This window comes from Lagenorhynchus albirostris, chromosome 1, assembly GCF_949774975.1.
Source record: "Lagenorhynchus albirostris chromosome 1, mLagAlb1.1, whole genome shotgun sequence".
NCBI classification, from domain to species: Eukaryota; Metazoa; Chordata; class Mammalia; order Artiodactyla; family Delphinidae; genus Lagenorhynchus; species Lagenorhynchus albirostris.
In genome coordinates, this window is record NC_083095.1 from 84,748,727 (window position 1) to 84,774,407 (window position 25,681).

Sequence of the window (25,681 nt, forward strand, 5' to 3'; positions counted from 1 at the left end):
GTATATATATATGAAACCATGAATTTATACTGATACCTCTGATCCCAGTCAAACTTCATGGGCTTCATTTTAGCTTTCCCCTTCTCCTTACTTATAACTTCTTTCTCCAGCAGTGAGAAACTGGCTCATCTACAATATATTTACTTATTTGTTCAATCCTAGTATACACATAAAGTAGTTTCAAAATTGCTAACCTATTCATTACCCTATGAGAAACACTTTTACTATGTCAATCATGGCATTTACGCATAGTTCCATCAGTCTTTAGCCTTACACATCCAATCAAAATAATGTTCTCCTCAGTTACTTAGATGAGTTCTTTCTTCCCCACTCCCTACAACTTGATCATGTTACTCATTTCTAATACAGTTAAGTTCATTTGTTCCTACTTTTATTCCATTTTGACCACACATCCCCCCAACCTCCCTCTCCACCCACATCCTGGTTGGTTTAATACTGGAGGTATATCAGAAATCTGTGAAACATTACTATGGTTCTAAAAGTCAGCCTCATACAAAATATACTCAAAGACTCCTTCCTCCTCATCCTTGCTACCCTGTTCCCATTCCTTCCCTCCTTTCCACCCTTTTCCCACTTGCCCTCTATAAGGAATCAATCACTTTAATTTCTGCTTCATCCTTCTTGAATTTCTTTTGAATGAATGAGCAGATATTTGTGTACTTTCTTGTATTCCCTTTATTCTTACATGAAGGGTATACTTACTTTTTTGTGTTTTGCCTCTTTCACTTAACTGTATGTCCTCGAAATTACTTCAAATCAGTTCAGGGAGGTCTTCTTCATTCTTTATTTTTAACAGCAGTATAATAATCCACTGGATAGATCTACCATTGTTTAATTCAAGGCCCATGTATGAACATTTAGATTGTTTCTGTTATTTTGCAATTACACATAATGCTACAATGAATAACTTTGTTTACATGTATTCATGTATGGTTGCTTTAGCTTTAAGGTAGATTCCTAGAACTGGTAGTGCTGATTTTAAAGGTAAGTGCATCTGTAGATTGCTAGGTGTTGCCAACTTACCCCACAACACAGTCCTAATTTGTATTCCTATCAGTAATTTATGAGAGCACCTGCTTCCCCACAGGCTCCTTAACAGAATGTGTTGTCACATTTTTAAATTTCTGCCAGTGTGATAGGTGACAAATAGTGTCTAAGTGTTATTTTAATTTGTATTACCCCAATTATGAGAGACTTTGAACCTTTTTAATATGTTTTAGAGCCATTTTTATATCTTTCTTTGCTAACTGTCTATTCTTGACATTTTCCCATTTGTCTACTGAATCTGTGGTCATTTGTCCCTCCATTTTTTTTTTTTAATATTTATTTATTTTGGCTGCACTGGGTCTTAGTTGAGGCATGCAGGATCTTCGTTGTGGCATGTTTAGTTGTGGCATGTGGGATCTTTAGTTGCAGCATGTGGGCTTCTTAGTTGCGGCATGTGAACTCTTAAGTGTGGCATATCTAGTTCCCCGACCAGGGATCGAACCTGAGTCCCCTGCATTGGGAGCACGGAGTCTTACCCACTGGACCACCAGGGAAGTCCCTGTCCCTCAATTTTTAATAGTTCTTTCCATATTATTAGAGGTAACAGCCCTTTGACTGTAGTATTCAATGTAAATAATGCAGACTTCCCTGGTGGCGCAGTGGTTAAGAATACGCCTGCCAATGCCAGGGACATGGGTTCAAGCCCTGGTACGGGAAAATCCCACATGCAGCGGAGCAACTAAGCCTGTGTGCCACAACTACTGAAGCCCGCACACCTAGAGCCTGTGCTCTGCAAAACGAGAAGCCCATACACCGCAACAAAGAGTAGCCCCCGCTCGCCGCAACTAGAGAAAGCCCGCATGCAGCAGCAAAGACCCAACACAGCCAAAAATAAATTTTAAAAATTAAAAATTAAAAAAAATAATATCTCCCGGTTTGTCAGTTGTCTTTTTTTTTTTTTTTTGCGGTATGCGGGCCTCTCACTGTTGTGGCCTCTCCCGTTGCGGAGCACAGGCTCCGGACACGCAGGCTCAGCAGCCATGGTTCACAGGCCCAGCCGCTCCGCGGCATGTGGGATCTTCCCAGACCGGGGCACGAACCCGTGTCCCCTGCATCGGCAGGCAGACTCTCAACCACTGCGCCACCAGGGAAGCCCCTGTCAGTTGTCTTTTGTCATGCAAAAATTTATTTTTATGTGGCCAAATTTAAGAGTATTTTTTTTATTACCTCTGGATATTGAATCATAGTTAGAAACTCTTTTCCTACACAAACGTTAGATAGAAATGCAGTCGTTTTATTCTAATATTTGTATGATTTCTTTTTTTTACACTGAGATGCCAAATCCATTTGGAGTATATGTGTGAGATACAGACCTAATTTTATCTTTTACAAAATGGCTACCTAGTTGTCCCAACACCATTTATTAAAGGTACTACTGATCTACCTGCCCATTCATGTGTCAGTACCATACTGTTCTAATTGTAGAGATTTTATAGTATGTTTTAATGTTTGGGAAGGCTTTTTTTACTGTTTCCCTAGCAATTCTCGCATACTGACTTTTTCCACATTGAGTTTAGAATCATCTTCTCTAAATTCATAAAATATCCTGTTCATATGTCTATTAAGATTGCACTCAATTTATAATGAAGCAATTAACTGGGTAAAATGCAAACCACTGGTGAATCTAAGTAAACAGTATAAGGGGACTTGGTGGTCCAGTGGTTAAGAACTGGTCTTGCAAAGCAGGGACGCTGGTACGATCCCTGGTCAGGGAACTAAGATACCACATGCCTCGGGGCAACTAAGCCCACACACCACGACTAGAGAGCCCGCGTGCAGCAACTACAGAGCCCACGCACTCTGGAGCCTGCACGCCACAACTAGAGAGGAGCCTGCGCACCACAACAAAGATTCCGCATGCTGCAACTAAGACCCGACACAGCCATAAATAAATAAATAAACAAATAAATAAATAAATAGGGTATACAGACATTATTCCTGCAACTTTTAAGTTTGAAATTAGTATATCAAAACATTCAAGCAAATTAAAAGAGCAAAATGAATGCTTATACATGTTTTTCCTAAATCATTCACATTTTCTTCTAATACCTGTGATTATTCAGTAACATCCAAATGTTTATAAAGTCTAAGAAACACACGTCCATCATTTTATTTTAATTTCCTGCATTATGACCTATCAATTTGCTGTCAAATCTCTATTTCTTTATGTAAGAAAACTGCATTCCTCAAAGAGGTTTCCCTCCATTTTTTTGGCCAAGGAGCATAACACAATTATCTCATGTATTTTGATCAAATTCTAGAAAATCAGTTAACTGAAGAGAGTACTATTCAGGACTTTCCTAATTCCAAAAGATTAGTTTTCTTTCTGAACCGTGTGAAGGTATCTACCTCTCACAGCTTCTCTTTGGAGGGCAGGCAGAGAAAACATTCTATCTGGAGGCACTCACTTACCTTTGGTAGTTCCTTTTTCACAATGCTGAGCCATACTTTCCTGCGACGGGCATTGAGCTGCTCAATGGATAAGTGCTTCTTCTTGGTGCCAGGAGGAGGTGCATCATGAGAGAACTTGGCAAAGACTTTGGTCTGGTGGTGGTGGCGACGAGGGGATTCTTCAGAGGAAAGTTCTTCATCCCTTCGCCTTTTTTTCTTCACTTTTTTCAACTTAGCTGCAAAGGAAACAGACTCTCAGAAGGTTGCATTTCTTCCCTTCCACAGGAGAAAGTCACAAAACAACCTCATCACTTTAAGAAAAATCAAGGTTCTTTTCTCATTCCACTGAGACTGGCAATGTTTCTCCTTTTATCTATTCAGGTCCATGAATATTCCAAGAAGAAGCTAACACTACCTCAAAAAAGAACACTGGATACTCCCTCTGTTTACATGAAAGAGAAATAGAAGAGAACCTAAGAACTGTATTTCTTTTGAACCCAACAATAGGAAAGGAGGCTTATGAAGTATCATGAGCTCAAGTCATGATCAGAGGAAGGAAACTTTTCTACTTGGTAGCAATGTAAGGTGACTAAAGAAAAATAACAGAGAAAGAAAAAAAATGCATTAACTGATATGACACTGAGACCTGTGAAAAGAAAACTGCACATGAAACAAAAATCTAGTTTGAGAGGGAGGGTGGAAGGATGAGAAATACTGAGATAAACAAGGAGGATGTGGAAGAACTAAGGGAAGAAGGCTGAAAAGAGTGTTTCTGTACAGAGTTCATGCCTTTAGGGGAATAAAATCTGCCTAGTACAGATAGTCTAAAACTTTCCTTTCCTATTTCCTTCCTGACTTCCAGCTGCTTGGAACTCAGAGAGGAAAAGACATTTCCTGGCAAACGTGCAAACAAGCACTACAGAAGATCATCAGGAGGTGTCTATTTTAAATCACTACATACAGCAACAATGATAACTTATTCCAAATACTTCAGGTGACTCTACATACTTCCCTGTGTATAACTAACTTCTTTCTGTCCCAGAACATTTTCAATATTTGGAGAGTATGTAGAAGAAAAAAAGGAATAACCTAATTGGCTTAAATCTCTGGCAAAGAATCTATAGTTCTCATGTCTTCATAATTCTAGAATAGATCATAAACCAAATACAAAATAAATTTAATACTATTTACAACTAGTAATCGGATAAGGGAGACTAGGGTTTTTCAGATAAAGCAAATTTCTACTACATGGATTATGTTCAAAGCCCAAATGTACCTGGAACTAAGAATGAGTAAAGGTAGAAGGCAGGTCAATATCCTCACCTTTAAGTTTCTTTTCTTCCTTGAATTTCTTTTTTTTGGGTCCAAGAAGGTGCCGTTGCTGCTCATAGAAAGGGTCATATGTGGAGAGCAGTCCTGCACTGTAGTATTGGTATTGCTGCAACTGAAGTAGGCAAAGACAGTGATGTTTAGAAGGGCCTGTCTTTCCTACAGCACAGCCTTCAAATTATCTTTACTAAAGAAAGCTGATCCAGAGAAAAAACATAATTCCTACATACAGTATCCTTCCCACAAAGAGACCAATAAACGTTTAATACATCAAAGTGAATTATTTCCTTAACTTCAGAACAAAATGGGTTCATTAGCTATGCACATGGAAAGTTGTTGAAAATAACTTAAAAAAACAAATAAACAACAAAAAAAAACCTTCATGATTCTGATTCTCCACCAGAATATTTACTTTGTCCTGACACATATTTATCATTGCAGAAAGGTCTCCTCTTCAATTCATCAACAAGAAATAAACCATACTTCTACTACCGATAGGTCCCCAGATTTACTAAGGTTTCTAATGCCTGCTTTCCCAGCTCTTAGTCTTATATTTAGTTTGAATAGTCCCCAGCCATGACAATTCTTCAATCTCTGAAGTCTTCTCTCTTCATTTCCCACTAAGAGTCTGACAATATTATACATAGTGTCTTTGTTACCAGAATTCTAACATATGAATAATCTATTTTTTTTCTGTCTAGAGAGTACTTAATCTTTTCAAACATTTCATTCAAATTGACCTCCAAAGCTCAAATTTTGTCTGACCTATTACTAACGGGTAAATACGAAGATAAATAAAATTAGATAGTCCACTGCAGAATCTCTTTCCTGAATTACAGGCAAATGAGTTGTTCAAAGACTGAAACTAGGATAGAAGAGTGACATGGAGAACTATTACAAGGTCCTCTGTTAAAGCATTCACACAGCTGTAAACTTAAAATCTGTGGACTTTCCCACATGTGGCTTTTACTTCAATTTTAAGAAGACGAAGTATTTTGAGCACCAACTGCCTTAGCACTGTACTTTAAAAAGGAACTCCTTGTCTAAGTCAAAAGTCATACATCTTCATACATCTTACTATTTATTACTTCTACAGGTTTATAACTTTTAGCATATTATTCAAAGCTTTCTGAACTGACTTTGGACCTTAACTAATTGCTGGAATGTTTTAGGTCTTCAAATATTCTATTGCTCATTATGTACAAAGTGCTACACTCCTGACAAAAATCAGAAGGCGTTTGTAACACCATTCAAATAGTTGCCACATAAAACTATCATCAATCTAATGTTAGTATGTGAAGAAAGGGAGTTTTTCCAAGATAGGAACACTTCCAAAGAACAACTGCATTAAAAAGCAACCACAAGAATTTTAAATGGTGCAGCTGCTTTGGAAAACAGCCTGACAGTTCCCCCAAAGGGTAAGCATAGTTTTATCATATGACCCAGCAATTCTTTTCCTTGGTATATACCCAAGAGAAATAAAAATACCTGTCCACACCGAAAATCTGCACACAAATCTTCAGGGCAGCATTATTCATACGAGCCAAAAAGTGAAATAAGTCACTATTCATAGCTACAATCCATAAAACCCAAAAAGTAGAAGCAATCCAATTAGTTCATCAAATGATGCATGGATAAGTAAAACGCACTATGTCCATACAATGGAATATTATTTGGTAATAAAATGGAATGAGGTACTAATACAGGCTACAACATGAATGAACCCTGAAAACCTTATGCTAAGTGAGAGAAGCTGGACACATGTTGTTCCATTTGTATGAAGTGTCTAGAATAGGCACATTTATAGAGACAAATGGTGGACTGATGACTGTCTGGGGCTGAGGGGAATGAAGAGAATGAGGGGGGGGAGTTCCCTGCTGGCCTAGTGGTTAGGATTCCAGACGTTCACTGCTGTGGCCCAGGTTCAATCCCTGGTAGGGGAACTGAGATCCTGCAAGCCACACGGCAAAAAATTTAAAAATGTAAAAAATTAAAAAAAAAAAAAAAAAGAAAGAAAGAAAGAGAATGAGCGGCAAGAGCTAAGAGAAATGAGATTTCTTTTTGGGGTGAGAAAATGTTCCAAAATTAGAAAGTGATGATAGTTACAAACTCTATGAATATACTAAGACCAACTGAACTGTGTACATTAAAAGGCTGAATTTTTTTGGTATGTGAAGTATATTTCAATTATCAGAACAACCACAACCACCACCTAAATATAAAGTTAAAATGATGTATTTTCAATTAATATAAACCAGAGGGTAAATACCCAGCATGAAAATCTGAGATTTCTCCTGAAACCCTTACCTCCTTGTCTTTACTATACTTATTCTGGTGAAGTTTCTTATATTTGTGCAGTCGCAACATATTATGAAGTTCTTCTCTGCTGAGATTGAGTTCTTCTTCTTCTTCTTCTTCTTCTTCATCATTGTCTTCACTCTGAGAATCTGCCTCACTGGATTCATCACTTAGCAGAATGCTCTGAAAAAGGGAGGAAATGGAAATGGAACCTCTGATATGAAGCAATTCCTTTTATAATCCAAGGGTTTTTTCCAGATCCCAAAACAATGACAAAAACAAATGGAGGATAGTCATTCCAGTTTCCCTTATACTATTCTTTACCAATTCATCTAAAAAACAAAAAGATACCAATTAAACCTAGTAGTCACGAATGAAAGAGCGCCAAAACATGAGAAATGCTATCAACAGCAACAAGGCTAAATTTCACTTAGTACATACGCTACACATATAAATGTCAAATACCAAGGCAAAAAACTAAACAAAACCTAAAAAGCTACTATAGGGCATAAAGATATAATACAGAAAACAAGCTGTGATGCCTAATAAAGGGGAAACAACCCCAAAATCCATTAACTGATGAATGGATAAACAAAATGTGGTATTATCCAGATAACGAAGAATTATTCAGCCATTAAAATGAAGGAAGTAGTACCGACATGTGCCACAACACGAATGAACCTTGAAAACATTATGCTAAGTAAAAGAAGCCAGACATAAAAGGCCATATTTTATGTTTTCATTTATATGAAATGTCCAGGATAGGCAAATCCACAGAGACAGAAAACAGGTTAGTGGCTCCCAAGGGCTGGGGAAAGTAGAGAAAGGGTGACTGTTAATGAACAGAGTTTCTTCCTGGAGTGTTGAAAATGTTCTGGAATTAGATAGTGGTAATGGCTGTATTAACTTTATGAAAGTACTAAAAATTATTAAATTATACACTTTAAATGGGTAGATTTTATGGCATGTGAATTACATCTCAATTTTTTAAAATGTGATGGCCAAGCATAAGGTTACTGCATTCCCAACAGTTTAAAACCTCATTGATGTGAAGCTAATCAGGCCTTTTCCACATGAGCGTTTTAAAGGGGCTGGTGATAAAAATAATAGACTACCTTTAAATTACTTTGAGCTCTTCATAAGAAAAGTATAAAATAGAGAAATAATTAGTTTCAATAAAAGAAATGCTAACCTTAATTCAGTCTAGCTAATGACAGTAATCTTGTAAGAGTATAAATGAGATTGTCACTGCCTTGCTTACAAACACTCCAACTGCTTAGCACTGTAACAAGAGTTAAAATACAAATTCCGTAACATAGTGTACAAGGCCCAACGTGATCAGCTAATAACCTCAGTTTCTACTATCCTCTCATTTACTGTGCTCCAGCTATACCAACCTCCTTTCTTCCCCAAACATAACAAGTTGCTTCCTTTCTCAGGACTTCTGCCATTGTTCCTTCTGATTGAAATGCTCTTATCTTAAACCTTCACATAGTTCCTTCTGATCATTCAGCAATCAGTTGAAATGTTACCTCTTTAAAGAAACTGTATTTATTTCTTATTTACAGGCTTACTCACTGCCTCCCTACATTAGAATGTAAGCTCCTCAGGGCAGGAACTCTATCTATCTACAATAGTATCTCCCAAGGCAGTACGTGCCAATCAACACCTGTTGAATGAATGAACTACTCAGTGACTAATAAAAAAAAACAGATTAATAATCCTGATTACAAGCCAGTGAGAGCAAGGATCTTATCTGATATATTTCTGTACTCCCTTGCTCAGTATAGGGCTTCATTCCCAAAAATGTTTGCTAAAATGAACTTCGTTGAGTCCTCTAGATTTTTCTCTATAATCTCTTAAAAAACCACACCCAGGGCTTCCCTGGTGGCGCAGTGGTTGAGAGTCCGCCTGCCGATGCAGGGGACACGGGTTCGTGCCCCGGTCCGGGAAGATCCCACATGCTGCGGAGCGGCTGGGCCCGTGAGCCATGGCCGCTGAGCCTGCGTGTCCGGAGCCTGTGCTCCGCAACGGGAGAGGCCACAGCAGTTAGAGGCCCACATACCACCAAAAAAAAAAAAAAAAAAACCAACCACACCCAGAATAAAAGACTCATGTCTAGGAAAATCTCTGCCAATGTGCCATAATTAGTCAGTAACCTCTCCTTCTATTTGTAATTTTAGTAGGTTATTTGAATTATAAACATTCTGCCTTATCTCTTACCTTTAGCCACTTTCTGCTTTTCTTCAACTTAGAGAAGTTATATAAATTCCCTTTGTCAGATTTTGTTTCTGTGTAAAGAAACATAAAGAATAAAAAAATGAAAGGACACTTGCCCCAAAAGAACTGATAGTCCAAAGAGGGATCTCACACCACACTGACCTGACTGTAGAACTCCATTCAATGAATATGTGTTTAACATTCCAGAACTACTTGCTCCAGAAGTCTCACCAAGCAATGAATTTGGAGGTTCTTCCTTAACTTGTATCAAGGGATCCCCAGATTGGGGTAATAAAGGATTATTGTCATCCAGTCCATCTTCACTTTCATCACTATAAATTGAAGAATGGTGAATCCACAATAACAGCCGACCCAGCAAAATATTATAATTTATGGTTAGCAGACTGAACACTTTACAGAAGAAATTGATCCTCTGATTAAGCTGACTGTATTTTATTTGAAAGAAAGAAGGAAAAAAAAAAATCAAACATCCCAAAACCCATAAAAGATACTTTAACCATAAAATCTACAGGAATGATGGGAATCAGAAATGTGGTGAAACGTTATATTGGGAAGATGGGATACCATACCTAGAAATATTCCTGTTGAAGATGGCTGATGTTTGTCGCAGGAAATGGTCCAACCGGAGGGCCCTCTCCAGGTACTGAAGATAGAGGGGCTTTGCCAGCTCAGTGAAGCCGCCATCGTCCCCGGCACCCAACTCCGAGGCCATAGAACAAATCTGTCTTCATGCACAAGGGTTTCCGACTGCACGGCTGCAGAATGGAGATAAGTAGTGAAAGATGAAATGCTATTCATTCTCCCTTTATTTTGCCTGCTTGCTATCAATATGAAGAGAAATCAGACCTTCTAGACACAAGAAGAGAATACAGCAGTCTACAGAAAGACCATGATGAAGTTCTTGTTAGCCATTGCCTCCTAATGCAAATGCAGACGTTAAAAGGATGAGAAAAACACCAAACTAGAAATACTGTCACCTGTCACAATGAAAATTCTTGATACTTTTTTGAAGCAGTGCCTTAAAATATATACTCAATTCTCTTTCATCTTACAATTAATAATTACTCACAACTATCCAAATCTGTACCACAAGTTCACTGTTGTACACCTCACAGAGGAGCACATGTTCTCAGCATCACCCTTCAAAACAGCTGCTCCCTTTTTCACTTTGTATTTACATTCATACATATGTGTGAGGTAGTCCACTTACAAGGGAATAGATATACTGGCAGAGTATTTTACAATCCCTTATAAACATGTCATATAGTATAAAGATTTAGAGATGATTTAGAAAACTGGAACAAAGAGAATAAAAGTGAGGGTGAGAAACCTGAGCATTCTCTTTGCTACCTTATGTTGTTAAGGACAATGTTAGACTAAGAACATCTTCACTAGAGAATCAATCAGTGTTAACAACCTTCCCCCCAACTGTCTTTCATGTAGCATCTTCTTCCTTATAACTGGTTATCTTTAAAGAGTTAAGGGGCCGAGCCAAGATTAAATAATGGGATAACACAGAGCAATCAGCCCATCATCTGACATACAGTGAGTACTCAATAAATAGTAAATTACTTGTAAAAGTTCATAATCTAATAAATTAAGGTATAATCTTTAAAGGAAACCAGAACATCTTTATCTTGAGTTGTCTTCTCTTTTTATTACAGATTTTAAAAATTTCCTAATACAATCTTTCTCCTTAAGAGAATGTTAAAAATTCTCTCCCAATTCAGCCACAGATTCAATATAATCCCTATTAAACTCCTAGTAGGCTTTTTTTCCCCCAAAAATTGACAAGCTGATTATTAAATTTATATGGACACACAAAGGAATTAGAATAGTCAAAATAATTTTGAAAAAGTACAGGGCTTACTCACTTATACTTTCTGATTTTAAATATATCATAAAGCTACAGTCACCAGGACAGTGTGGTACTGGCATAAGGATAACCACACAGACCAATGAAATAGACCTGAAATATCCAGAAATAAACCCTTACATTTATGGTCAATTAATTTTCAATGAAGGTGCCAAGGCAATTTCAATGGGGGAAAGGACAGTCTTCAACAAACTGTGCTGGACAACTGAATATATAACACATATAAAAGTTGAATTTAGGGGTTTCCCTAGTGGCACAGTGGTTAAGAATCCTCCTGCCAACGCAGGAGACACAGGTTCAATCCCTGGTCTGGGAAGATCCCACATGCCGCGGAGCAACTAGGCCCGTGAGCCACAACTACTGAGCCTGCACATCTGGAGCCTGTGCTCCACAACAAGAGAGGCCACGATAGTGAGAGGCCCACACAACGCAATGAAGAGCGGCCCCCAATTGCTGCAACTAGAGAAAGCCCTCGCACAGAAACGAAGACCCAACACAGCCAAAAATAAATAAATTAATTAATTAATTAAAAAAAAAATCTGCACAGTGACCAATGAAATAGGTCCTTTTCTCACTTTAAAAAAAAAAAAAAGTTGAATTTAAACCATTACCTCATACCATGCACAAAAATTAACTCAAAATGGATCAGAGACCCAGGTGTAAAACCCCAAAATATAAAACTTCTACAAGAAAAAAAAAATCCTCATGACTTTAGATATGTATTTATAAAGAACTCTTACAACTCAGTAAGAAGATAACTAAAAAATGGGCAAAAGACTTTGAACAGACATTTTACCAAAGAGGATATACAAATGGCTTAACAGGCACATGGAGATGCTCAACATCAAAAATTGCAAATTAAAATTACAGAGGGATACCACTTTATACCCACTAGAACAGCTACAGTAAAAAGACAAAAACAATTGTTGGGGGAAGATGTGGAACTGAAACCCTCATACATTGCTGGTGAAATGTAAAATATTATAGCCACTATAGACAAGTTTGGTAGTTGCTTGAAAATTTGAATATAGTTACCATATGACCTAGCACTTCCTCTCCCAGTTATCTATTCAAGAGATATAAAAACACATGTCCACCACTCAAAGCCTTTTATGTGAATGTTCACAGCAGTATTATTCATAATAGTCAAAAAGTGAAATAATCTAAATGTCCATCAAATGGTGAATGGATAAATAAAATATGGCATGTCTGGACAATGGAATACTATTCAGCAATAAAAAGGAATAAACAATTGATACATGCAATAACATGAACGAACCTCAAAATTTTATGTTAAGTAAAAGAAGTCAGACATAAAAGACCACATACTGTAGAATTCCATTTATATGAAATATCCAGAAAAGGAAATCTATAGAGACAAAAGGTAGATCAGTGGTTCACTGGGGGTACAAAGGGGGAGTGACTACCAATGGATACTAGAGATCTTTTTTAGGGGAGGTAGAAATGTAAATCCACATTGTGGTGATGTTTGCACAATTTTGTAATTTTGCTAAAAATCACTAAATTGTACATTTAAATGAGGTGAATTTCATGGTATATAAAATATCAATCTTGGGAACAGTTAAAGAAAAAAGAGGTTAAAAAATACTTTAGGGCTTCCCTGGTGGTGCAGTGGTTGAGAATCCGCCTGCCAATGCAGGGGATATGGATTCGAGCCCTGGTCCGGGAAGAAACCACATGCAGCTCCATGTGCCACAACTACTGAGCCTGCATGCACTCTAGAGCCCGTGAGCCACAGCTACTGAAGCCCGCGCACCTAGAGCTCATGCTCTACAACAAGAGAGGCCACCGCAATGAGAAGCCCACACAATGCAAGGAAGAGTAGCCCCTGCTTGCCGCAACTAAAAATAAAGCCCACGCGCGGCCTTTCAGACCCAACACAGCCAAAACTAACTAAAAAAAAAAAATACTTTAAATACTTTTTATAAAAGTCTTTATAAAAGACTTTTTAATAAAAGTCTTTTATAAAGGACTTCAATAAATTCTACTTTTCAAAATGAGACCTAACAGGTACCCATTCCAGAAGATTTCAAAGAAACTTGGTTTTAAAAATAAAGCAAAACTACCTTAGAGAATACATATAATTCATCTTGATACACATACATACAAATTAAAGCATATAAAATTGCTGCTTGGAAGACCTAAATAGACATTTCTCCAAAGAAGGCATACAGGTGGCCAACAGGAACACAAAAAGATGCTCAACAATGCTAATTATCAGAGAAATGCAAATCAAAACTACAATGAGGTATCACCTCATACCCATCAGAATGGCCATCATCAAAAAGTCTACAAATAATAAATGCTGGAGAGGGTGTGGAGAAAAGGGAACCCTCCTACACTGTTGGATGGAGGTTCCTTAAAAAACTAAAAATAAAGTTACCATATGATCCAGCAATCCCACACTTGGGCATATATCCAGAAAAGACAAAAATTCTAATTCAAAAAGATACATGCACCCCAATGTTCATAGTAGCACTATTTATAATAGCCAAGACATGGAAGCAACAGATCAATGGATAAAGATTCGGGGCTTCGCTGGTGGCGCAGTGGTTGAGAGTCCACCTGCCAATGCAGGGGACACGGGTTCGTGCCCCAGTCCGGGAAGATCCCACATGCCGCGGAGCGGCTGGGCCCGTGAGCCATGGCCGCTGAGCCTGCGCATCTGGAGCCTGTGCTCCACAACGGGAGAGGGCACAGCAGTGCGAGGCCCGCGTACTGCAAAAAAAAAAAAAGAAGATGCAGTATACATAAACAATGGAATATTATTCAGCCAGAAAGAGTGAAATATTGCTATTTGCAGCAACATGGATGGACCTAGAGATTATCATACTAGTGAAGTCAAATAGAGAAAGACAAATATTATATGCCATCACTTACACATGGAATCTAAAAAATAATACAAATGAACTTATTTACAAAACAGAAACAGACTCACAGACATAGAAAACAAACTTATGGTTACCAAAGGGGCAAGGGACATAGAAATCAAATTTATGGTTACCAAAGGGGAAACGGGGGAGGTGGATAAGTTTGGAGTATGGGATTAACAGATACACACCACTAAATTAAAATAGATAAACAACCAGGATTTATTGTGTGTGTGTGTGTGTGTGTGTATGTGAAACTGAACCACTATGCTGCACACCTGAAACTAACACAATATTGTACATCATCTGTAGTTGAATGAAAAAATGAAAAAAAATTGTTGCTTGGCACCCTCCTAAGATTTTATTACAAAATAACTGATATTATGCTCAGGCTTCCCTGGCGGCGTAGTGGTTAAGAATCCACCTGCCAATTCAGGGGACACAGGTTTGAGCCCTGGTGCGGGAAGATCCCACATGCCATGGAGCAACTAAGCCCGTGTGCCTCTACTGACCCTGTGCTCTAGAGCCCGCGAGCCACAACTACTGATCCTGCGTGCCACAACTACTGAAGGCCGCGCGCCTAGAGCCCGTGCTCCGCAACAAGAGAAGCCACCGCAATGAGAAGCTCACGCACTGCAACGAAGAGCAGCCCCTGCTTGCCGCAACTAGAGGAAGCCCGCGTGACAAAAACAAAGACCCAGTGCAGCCAAAACTAAAAATAAAATAAATTTATTTTTAAAAATTGATATTATGCTCTACTTAATTTAGCTGATAATAAAATGGTCCTAATTAAGGCAGTATGAAGGTATGACTACAAAGAAATACTGGGTGATTCAAAAGGAACTACTTTTTTTCTTTTTTTTTTTTTTTGCGGTACGCGGGCCTCTCACTGTTGTGGCCTCTCCGGTTGCGGAGCACAGGCTCCGGACACGCAGGCTCAGCGGCCACGGCTCACGGGCCCAGCCGCTCCGCGGCATGTGGGATCTTCCCGGACCGGGGCACGAACCCGTGTCCCCTGTATCGGCAGGCGGACTCTCAACCACTGAGCCACCAGGGAAGCCCAAAAGGAAGTACTTTTTAAAATAATTCCTCAGTATCTGGGCTGCATAATAACATGAAGTCAAAACCAATTTGTCCAGGAAAGATCAGAGTTACTTGTATGGTCTTACAATGCTCAATGTGCCCCCTGTGACACCAAGTACACATCAATCCTATAGTCTGATTCTCCCAGAATCACCTCTGTAGCATATCACCATTGATAGTTGAAATAGCAATCATGAAATAGCACTTTCTTATTTCCACAAGGCTAAAGGAGGAGGTGCATGAAGTTCATGACATATCTCCACAAGAATAAGTCTTATGATGATATCTGGAGAGTCAAGGAATATTTTTAAAGTGTTTGATTAGATTTTTACTGTTGTAAAATATACATAACATAAAATTTACCACTTTAATCATTTGTAAGTAGAAAATTCAGTGCCATTAAGTACATTCACATGTACTCACACACCCAGACTACTGCTGCCTAATTTGGCTTCCCACCTCCAGGTACTTCTGCCTCTGATCCATCTTTGCAGCTACTTCCAGATCAGTATTTCCAAAACATCACTCTGATTATGTTGTTATCCCACAATAGCTTTCCAAAATCCAATGAAGTCTAAATTCCTCGACCAGAGATTCAAAGACCTTTATTATCTGGCTTCAAGCTACTTTTCCAATTTTACTATTTCCCTATACTTGACACAAATTAAGAATACCCTGAAAATGTCTCATAACTTCCTCTCAGATCCATCCCAATATTCACGTGAACAGCTCTTTAAAACTCCTCCAACCACAGGCTCTTACTGCCATTTCAAAGGATTAATACATGATGTTAGAGCAATTCACCATTGATTGGCCTGGTCCATACCCTGAACTCTGGCTCTTTAATCCTGATTATCCTGCAACTGGACTATGATCACCCTTTAGGTCCCCTGACTAAGCTTGATATCCATGGTAAAGTGTCTGCCTTCAAATCATACTCAAACTTACCTACCTGTATCCATATATGGTCCTGGACTGAACTGCTTTGCACTCTCTAATTACTGCTATGCCTTTATGGATGCTGTCTCGCCCTTATCCTATGAATAACATCTCTGAAAGAGAAGTCTCACCAAGCTGAAATGAAATCCTTCAAAGACAAAATGAGTGAAATACACTGTTCCAGGAAACACTTTTAGATTATTCTTAGCTAAGACTATTCTCTTCTTTGAACATCTGCATGGTTATTTATGGAAAGCATGACACTTGTATGATCTTACAGTCAATTAACTGTATACATGCACACCTTAGCTCCCTTACTAAACAAACTTACTAAACTATTTGGGCAAAGAGTCCCTATCTCATGAATCTATTTGGTTCTGATATTTACAAATGACCATATTAATTTGCTTTTCAAAGCACAGTCTTAAATGTCAAGGCTACAAAACTCTAGTTCTAATGTTACTTTCTGTATAAAGACAATCTGTAGTCAATGACCATAGGTCTCTACTCATATCCTGGACACATGATTTGGGGACAAAAGTTTAAATAAGACAAATCAAAAGATAACAAAAGTCGGGTAACTTAAGCAGAATGTGTTCAATCATTCATTATCCATCCTTGTTGAACAAGAATAGGAGACTGCATGAACTGAGTATCTTTCAGGGAATCCTCCTTAAAATTTGTCTCTCAGGCAAGCCTAGATAAATATAGGGAGGTGAGAGATCAAGGTGTTACTTCTAGACAAGAACCTGAAGGACACCTGTGTCAACTGCCAATTCTTAGCTGAGGACAGAATTTCCATCTTCCTCCAAATGAAAAGTCTAACAAAGATACCCACTTGGAGGGAAATCCACCCTACCTCTGAATAGAGATGAGCTAAGAGGCACCGTTCAAACGGCGCCGTAGCCTAGTCTAAGAAACTGTTTTTAGCTTGGATTTTAATTTTTTTTCATCTTTTTTTCCTAACAGCAATGGTTAAGAACATGATATATCATGACCACCTAATAAAATAGTCAGTCACAATTATGACCATTAAGTATCTGTCTTAAGACCTACACATTTAGACTTTCCATACTTAACTCTATTTTCACTTCTGATTTCTCTTTATAAATGCTACCCCAAATTGGTTTCATACCAATCATTTAGAGAAGCATTTCCCAAAGTTTGCTCCTCTGAGTACGACCTCAAGATATTAACAAATGACCATGAATATTAAAAATATTAATGCATTGAAGTCAGACTTAAGATTCTTTAGTCTTCAATATGCTAATGTGCTCTTAGTCTCTCTCCAAGAGAAATTCCCAACTTATTTGACCATTCTACAGCAAAATATTCATTGAAATATCTCAGAGAACAGCAGATTGAGAATCACTGAATTAGTCGGATATCTAAAGAGAGTTCAATCATAACTGCCTTTAAGAAGTAATTCCTGGCTTCCCTGGTGGGGCAGTGGTTAAGAATCCGCCTGCCAATGCAGGGGACATGGGTTCAAGCCCTGGTCCAGGAAGATCCCACATGCCGCGGAGCAACTAAACCCGGGCGCCACAACTACTGAGCCTGCGCTCTAGAGCCCGCGAGCCACAACTACTGAGCCCATGTGCCACAACTACTGAGCCTGCACTCTAGAGCCCGTGCTCCGCAACAGGACAAGCAACCGCAATAAGAAGCCTGCGTACCGCAAGGAAGAGTAGCCCCTGCTCTCCGCAACTAGAGAAAGCCAGCACACAGCAACGAAGACCCAGTGCAGCCAAAAATAAAATAAATTAAATAAAAATAAATAAATTAAAAAAAAAAAGAAGTAATTCCTAAATTTATCAATACTAGCACAGAAAAGGCTGAGTAAAGGTACAGCTCTTATGGGAACAACTATAGCTTTAAAGCATTTAAAGGACTAAAGACAGTCTGTAGCAGGTTATAGGCTGTAGCTCACATAAAAGGCCAAGTATTAAGGTAACAAAATAACTGGCATTCCCACCTGCACTCCCCCATAACTCAGACAATCTGTAACCCAAACCTATTACGACTGAATGTGATTTACTGAATCAGAGCTACAGGCTACACTGATAATTTGCAGAGCTATGGCACAAATAGCAGGATCAGGCCAAATAAATAAACTCCATAAAATTTTAAAAGACAGAAATAAGACCAAAAAAAGAATGGAGATGCTATTTTCACATGAATATTAAAGCAACATTTCACTCATTCAGCTATTCAATTGCTCAACTCTAAGTGTAGTGTAGAAAAACATATTTCCTTCAGAGAATTTAGTCTAATAGGGAATTTAAGGCTCAAACATAAATAACCACAATAAAAAGCACACATGGGAAGTCACTTAAGAGACATACAGATAAAGTGCCATGGGAGTTCAGGAAAAAAGTATTACTCATGGGGCTTCCCTGGTGGCGCAGTGGTTGAGAGTCCGCCTGCCGGTGCAGCGGACACAGGTTTGTGCCCTGGTCCGGGAAGATACCACATGCTGCGGAGCGGCTGGGCCCGTGAGCCACGGCTGCTGGGCCTGCGCGTCCGGAGCCTGTGCTCCGCAACGGGAGAGGCCACAACAGTGAGAGGCCCACGTACTGGTTAAAAAAAAAAAAAAAAAAAAAAGTATTACTCATGAGTGTCAGACTATGTTTAATGTTAAGTGAGGAATCTGCATTATTTACAAACACCTACAACTCTGAATGAGGAAACAGCAGGTCAGGATATGGATCCTTCTGTATGATCAAATGAACAGAAAATGAGAAGTGTGATGCATACAATCATCTAAAATTTAATGCTTCCAACTCCCCACAAAGAAAAGCCCATGCCTAATGGCTCTACCAGTGAATTTTACTGAACATTTAAAGTAGAATTAATACCAATCCTTCACAAACTCTTCCAAGTAACAGAAAAAAAAATTCTATGACACCAGCATTACCCTGATTTCAAAACCAGGCAAAGACATCAAGAGAAAACTACAGTCAGCCCTCCATATCCACAGATGCAGAGCCCACAGATATGAAGAGCTGACTCCACCATTTTATATAAAGGACTTGAGCTTCCACAGACTTTGGTATCTACAGGAGGTCCTGGAACCAATTCCCCATGGATACCGAGGTATGACTATACAGACTAATATCCCTTTTAATATAGACACAAAAATCCTCAACAAAATACAGGTGACCCTTGAACAACATGGAGGTTTGGGGCACTGACCCTCCTTGCAGTTGAAAATCCACATATAACTTTACAGTCAGCCCTCCATATGTGCAGTTCCATAACTAAGGTTCCATATCCACAGTTCTGCATTCATGGATTCAACCAACCATAGATGGTGCAGTAAGCAGTTATTGAAAAACAATCCACATATAAGTAGACCCATGCAATTCAAACCCACATTGTTCAAGGGTCAACTGTATCATATGCTGAAAGCAACAGCATATAAAAGGAATAATACACCATTACTAAGGTAGAATTTATCCTAGGAATGCAAGGTTGGTGTAATATCTGCAAATCAGTCAATGTGCTATACTGCATTAAAGCATAAAACCCACTTGATCATCTCAACAGAAACAGAAAAATGATTTGACAAAATCCAACACCATTCCAAAATAAAAACACTCAACAAACTAGGAACAGAAAGGAACTCCCTCAGGACTTCCCTGGTGGTCTAGTGGTTAAGACTCTGCCCTTCCACTGCAGGGGGCACGGGTCTGATCCCTGGTTGGGGAACTAAGATCCCACATGCACACGGTGCGGCCAAAAAATAAAATTAAAAAAAAAAAAGGAAGAGAACTCCCTCAACCTGATAAAGGACATTTATGAAAAACTCATGGCTAACATCAGACCTAATAGTGAAAGACAGAATGCTATCCTCCTTAAGATCAGAAACAAGACATGGTTGTCTGCTTTCACAACCTCTATTCAAAACTGACTAAAGGGCTTCCCTGGTGGCGCAGTGGTTGAGAGTCCGCCTGCCGATGCAGGGGACACGGGTTCGTGCCCCGGTCCGGGAAGATTCCCACATGCCGTGGAGCGGCTGGGCCCGTGGGCCATGGCCGCTGAGGCTGCGCGTCCGGAAGGGGCCACAACAGTGAGAGGTCCGTGAAAAAAAAAACAAAAAACAAAACAAAAAAAAACACAAAACTGACTAAAAATTCTAGCCAGGGCAATTAGGAAAAGGAAGGAAGGGAGGGAGGGAAGGAGTGCAGGCACCCAGCTTGGAAAGAAAGAAGTAAAATTATCTCTATTTATAGATGACATGATCTTGTATACAGATAGATAATCCTAAGGAATGCACTAAAAAAAATGATTAGAACTAATAAATAAGCTCAGTAATCTTGTAGGATACAATATCAATATACAAAAATCAATTATATTTCTATATACTAGTAATGAACAATCTGAAAATGAAATTAAGAAAATAATTCCATTTACAATATCATCAAAAAGAACAAAATACTTAACCAAAGAACTACAAGACATTGTTGAAAGAAATTAAAGAACTAAATAAATGAAGACATCCCATGGGTCATGGATCAAATGATTTAACATTTTTAACATGTCAAAAATATACAGATCAAATGTAATTCTTATCAAAATATCAAAATCCAAGCTGCGGGCTTCCCTGGTGGCACAGCAGTTGAGAGTCCACCTGCCGATGCAGGGGACGCGGGTTCGTGCCCCGGTCCGGGAAGATCCCACATGCCGTGGAGCGGCTGGGTCCGTGAGCCATGGCTGCTGAGCCTGTGCTCCGCAACGGGAGAGGCCACAACAGTGAGAGGCCCACGTACCGCAAAAAACAAAACAAAACAAAACAAAATCCAAGCTGCCTTTTTTGCAGAAATAGACAAGCTGATTCTAAAATTCAGGGAGAGACTTCCCTGGTGGCGCAGTGGTTGGGAATCCGCCTGCCAGTGCAGGGGACACAGGTTCGAGCCCTGGTCTGGGAAGACCCCACATGCTGTGGAGTAGCTAAGCCTGTGCGCCACGACTGCTAAGCTTGCGCTCTGGAGCCCACAAGGCACAACTACTGAGCCTGAGAACCACAACTACTGAAGCCTGCGCGCCTGGAGCCCGAACTCCGCAACAGGAGAAGCCACCACAATGAGAAGCCCGTGCACCAAAGCGAGGAGTGGCCCCCGCTCGCTGCAACTAAAGGAGGCCCACACGCAGCAACAAGGACCCAATGCAGCCAAAATTAAATAAATAAATATTTATAAAATTCAGGGAATTGCCTGGTGGTCCAATGGTTAAGACTCAGCACTTTCACTGCTGTGACCTGGTTTCTATCCCTGGTCAGGGAGCTAAGATCCTGCAAGCCATGGCATTGCCAAAAGAATAAATAAAAATAAAATAACATTCATATGTAAATGCAAGGGACCTAGGACAGCCAAAACAATCTTGAAAATGACAAAGTTGGAGGATTCATACTTCTGATTTCAAAACTTACTACACGGGGCTTCCCTGGTGGCGCAGCGGTTAAGAATCTGCCTGCCAATGCAGGGGACAGGGGTTCGAGACCTGGTCCAGTAAGATCCCACATGCCGTGGAGCAGCTAAGCCCGTGCACCACAACTACGGAGACTGCACTCTAGTGCCCGCATGCCACAACTACTGAAGCCCAAGCACCTAGAGCCCGAGCTCCGCAACAAGAGAAGCCGCCGCAATGAGAAGCCCGCGCACCGCAATGAAGACTAGCCAGCCCCCGCTCACCGCAACTAGAGAAAGCCCGCGGGCAGCAACGAAGACCCAACGTAGCCAAAAATAAATAAATTTTTTTAAAAAAGAGAGAAAAAAACAGGTGGAGACAGAAGTCACTTAAAAAACAAAAAACTTACTACACAGCTGTAGTAGGTATTAAGATGTGTGGTGCTGATGTAAGGCTAGAAATATAAATCAGTGGAACAATTGAGAGTCCAGAAATAAACCCTTACATTTATAGTCAACTGATGTCCCACAAGGGTGTCAAGATAATCCAATGGGGAAAGAACAGCCTTTTCAACAAATGGTGCCATGACAACTGTACAGTAACGTGCAAAAGAATGAAGTTGGAACTCTTACACTACACACAAAAATTAACTCAAAAGAGAACACAGACCTAAATTTAAGAGCAAAAACTATAAAACTCTTAGAAGAAAACATACGGGCAAATCTTCATGACCTTGGATGAGGTAACGGCTTCTTAGATACATACCAATAGCAAAATCAACAAATGGCAAAACAGATAAACTGGACTTAATATCTTTAGTGCTGTAAATGATACCATCAAGAAATTGAAAACTCACAAACAGGAGGAAATATTTGCAAATCACATATCTGATAAGGGACTGATACCCAGAATATATATATATATATTTTAACATCTTTATTGGGGTATAATTGCTTTACAATGGTGTGTTAGTTTCTGCTTTATAACAAAGTGAATCAGTTATACATATACATATGTTCCCATATCTCTTTCCTCTTGCGTCTCCCAGAATATATTTTTAAAAGCTCTTAAAACACAGTAACAAAAAGACAAGTAACCCAATTTAAAAATGGGCAAAGGGGACTTCCCTAGTGCTCCAGTGGTTAAGACTCTGCACTTCTACTGCAGGGGACGCGGGTTCAATCCCTGGTCAGGAAACTAAGATCCCATGTGCCACATGGCACAGCCAAAAATGTTTTTTTAAGAAATTAATTAATTAAGAATGGGCAAAGGATGTGAATAGATCTTTCTCCCAAGGGGCTATTTCAATGGCTAATAAGCACATAAAAAGATGATTTAACATCATTAGCCATCAGGGAAATACAAATCAAAACCACAATAAAGGGCTTCCCTGGTGGCGCAGTGGTTAAGAATCCACGTGCCAATGCAGGGGACACGGGTTCAAGCCCTGGTCCAGGAAGATCCCACATGCCACGGAGCAATTAAGCTCGTGTGCCACAACTGCTGAGCCTGCGCTCTAGAGCCTGCAAGCCACAACTACTGAGCCCATGTGCCACAACTACTGAAGCCTACGTGCCTACAGCCCATGCTCCACAACAAGAGAAGCCACGACAATGAGAAGCCTGCGCACCACAACGAAGACTAGCCCCTGCTCACCGCAACTACAGAAAGCCCGCGCACAGCAACAGAGACCCAACACAGCCATAAATAAATAAATAAATAAATTTATATTTAAAAAAACACAATAAAACCCACTAGAATGATTATAATAGAAAAGATAGATAGTAAGAAGGGTTGACAAGGATGTAGAGAAATTGGAACACTCATACATTGCTAGTGGGAATGTAAAATGGTGCAGCCATGTGGGAAAAGTCTGACAGTTTTTCAAAAGGTTAAACATATGTTAACCTTTGACAGAGCAAATCCACTTCCTAGGCATACCCAAGAGAAATGAAAACATAGGTCCACAAAAAAACTTAGACATGAATCTTCATAGTAATATTCACAATGGCCAAAAGGTGGACACAACACAAATGTCCACGAACTGATGAATGGTTAAGTAACATGTGGTATATCCATATAATGGAATATTATTTGTCAATAGAAAGAGATGGAATACTAACAGATGCTATAACATAGATGAACCTTGAAAATATTATGCTAAATAAACAAGCCAGTAAACAAAGGCCTCATACTGTATGGTTACATTTATGAGCTATCCAGAAAGGCAGCTCTATAGAAACAAAAAAATGATCAGTGGTTGTGTGGGACAGAGGGTTGGGACAGGGGTAAGTGGGGAACGGGGTGTGACTGCTAATAAGCAGGAGTTTCTTTGGGGGCTGATGAAAATGTTCTAAACTGACACTGAGATTAATTGTTGCAACTCTGTGAACATATTAAAACCAATGAATATACTAAAACCATATACATTTTAAATAGTGAATTTTATCAACTGGGAATTATATCTCAATAAACATGTTAAACTGTGTCATTTCTGCACAGAAAAAAAAATACAGTTCAAAAGTAAATGATGGGGCTTCCCTGGTGGCGCAGTGGTCGAGAATCCGCCTGCCAACGCAGGGGTCACGGGTTCGAGTCCTGGTCTGGGAAGATCCCACATGCCACGGAGCAACTAGGCCCGTGAGCCACAACTACTGAGCCTGCGCGTCTGGAGCCTGTGCTCTGCAACAAGAGATGCCGCGATAGTGAGGCCCGCACACCGTGATGAAGAGCGGCCCCCGCTCGCCGCAACTACAGAAAGCCCTCGCACGGAAACGAAGACCCAACACAGCCAAAAATAAATAAATTAAAAAAAAAAAAAAAGTAAATGATAGGGCTTCCCTGGTGGCACAGTGGTTAAGAGTCCGCCTGCCGACGCAGGGGACACGGGTTCGTGCCCCGGTCTGGGAAGATCCCACATGCCGCGGTGCGCGTCTGGAGCCTGTGCTCCACAACAGGAGAGGCCACAACAGTGAGAGGCCCACGTACCGCAAAAAAAAAAAAAAAAAAAAAAGTAAATGATAAATTGTGAAAAATATTTGCAACACTTTACAAATTTAAATCTCATATAGAGGGTTCTTACAAAATTCTAACAGTAGCATAATACCTCCAACACATAGAACCCACCCAACAATTTTCTGTTTAAAAGGACTGTTACTATTATTATCCCACTTACAGATAAGGAACCAAAGGTTTACACGTTAAGTAACTTACTCAAGGTCATACCACTTAATACGGAATGTGGATTTGAATCTAGACAATCTGACTCCTGAGTCCTCACCTGTAACTGCTGTAAGACTAGAAATTTATTATATAAAGGGAATCATACTGCATGTATACTTTTGTGTCTGGATTCTTTTTCTTTTGGTATGCTTTTGAGATTCATCCATGTTTCTACATATAGTTCACTCCTTTTTGTTTCCGAATCAGATTCCATTACAAGAATGAATATAACCACAATTTGTTTATCTATTCTCCTGTTGATGGATATTTGGGTTTTCGTTTCCCTTTGGGTAAATTCCTAGCAATGGAACTTCTAGGTCATAGGTAGGTATATGTTTACCCTTATAAGAAACCACCAAGCAATTTTCCAAAGTGGTTCTCCTATTTTACACTCCCACCAACGAGCAAGAATTCTAGTTGCTTCCCATCTTTGTCAACACTTGGTATTATAATATCTCACTGTGGCTTTCATTTGTACATCCCTGATGACTGATGAAGTTGAACACCGTTTCACACGCTTAATGGCCATTTGTATAAATTCCCTTGTGAAATGTCTGTTAAAGTTTTTTGACCACATTTGAGAAAATTTTAGTCTTATTACTGAGTTATAGAAGTCCTTGATGTATCATAGATGTAATTCTTTTGCCAGATATATGTATTACTATTACGTCCTTCATGTACATTCTCCCCTAATTCACGTACAGATTTTTCAATCAACTCCCAGAAGGGTTTTTGAAGAAACGAACAAGCTCTGTCTAAAATTTATATGGGGACTTCCCTGGTGGCACAGTGGTTGGGACTCCATGCTCCCAATGCAGGGGGCCTGGGTTAAATCCCTGGTCAGGGAACTAGATCCCACATGCATGCCACAACTAAGAGGTCTCATGCCACAACTAAGGAGCCCGTGAGCCACAACTAAGGAGCCTGCATGCTG

General features: G+C 39.6%; 1 protein-coding gene across 2 annotated transcripts in view; it reads right to left on the minus strand.

Annotated features, from left to right (window-relative positions):
• INO80 (INO80 complex ATPase subunit) overlaps window positions 1-25,681 on the minus strand; it is a 131,133-nt gene that overhangs the window by 91,846 nt on the left and 13,606 nt on the right. For both annotated transcript variants that reach the window (XM_060147507.1, XM_060147500.1), the window contains exons 2-7: window positions 9,897-10,082; window positions 9,469-9,638; window positions 9,310-9,377; window positions 7,096-7,269; window positions 4,783-4,903; window positions 3,481-3,695 (exon numbers count right to left, since the gene is read on the minus strand). In XM_060147507.1, the coding sequence (XP_060003490.1) occupies window positions 3,481-3,695; window positions 4,783-4,903; window positions 7,096-7,269; window positions 9,310-9,377; window positions 9,469-9,638; window positions 9,897-10,039 (891 nt within the window). In that variant the 5' untranslated portion in view covers window positions 10,040-10,082. The remainder of the gene's footprint in view (window positions 1-3,480; window positions 3,696-4,782; window positions 4,904-7,095; window positions 7,270-9,309; window positions 9,378-9,468; window positions 9,639-9,896; window positions 10,083-25,681) is intronic.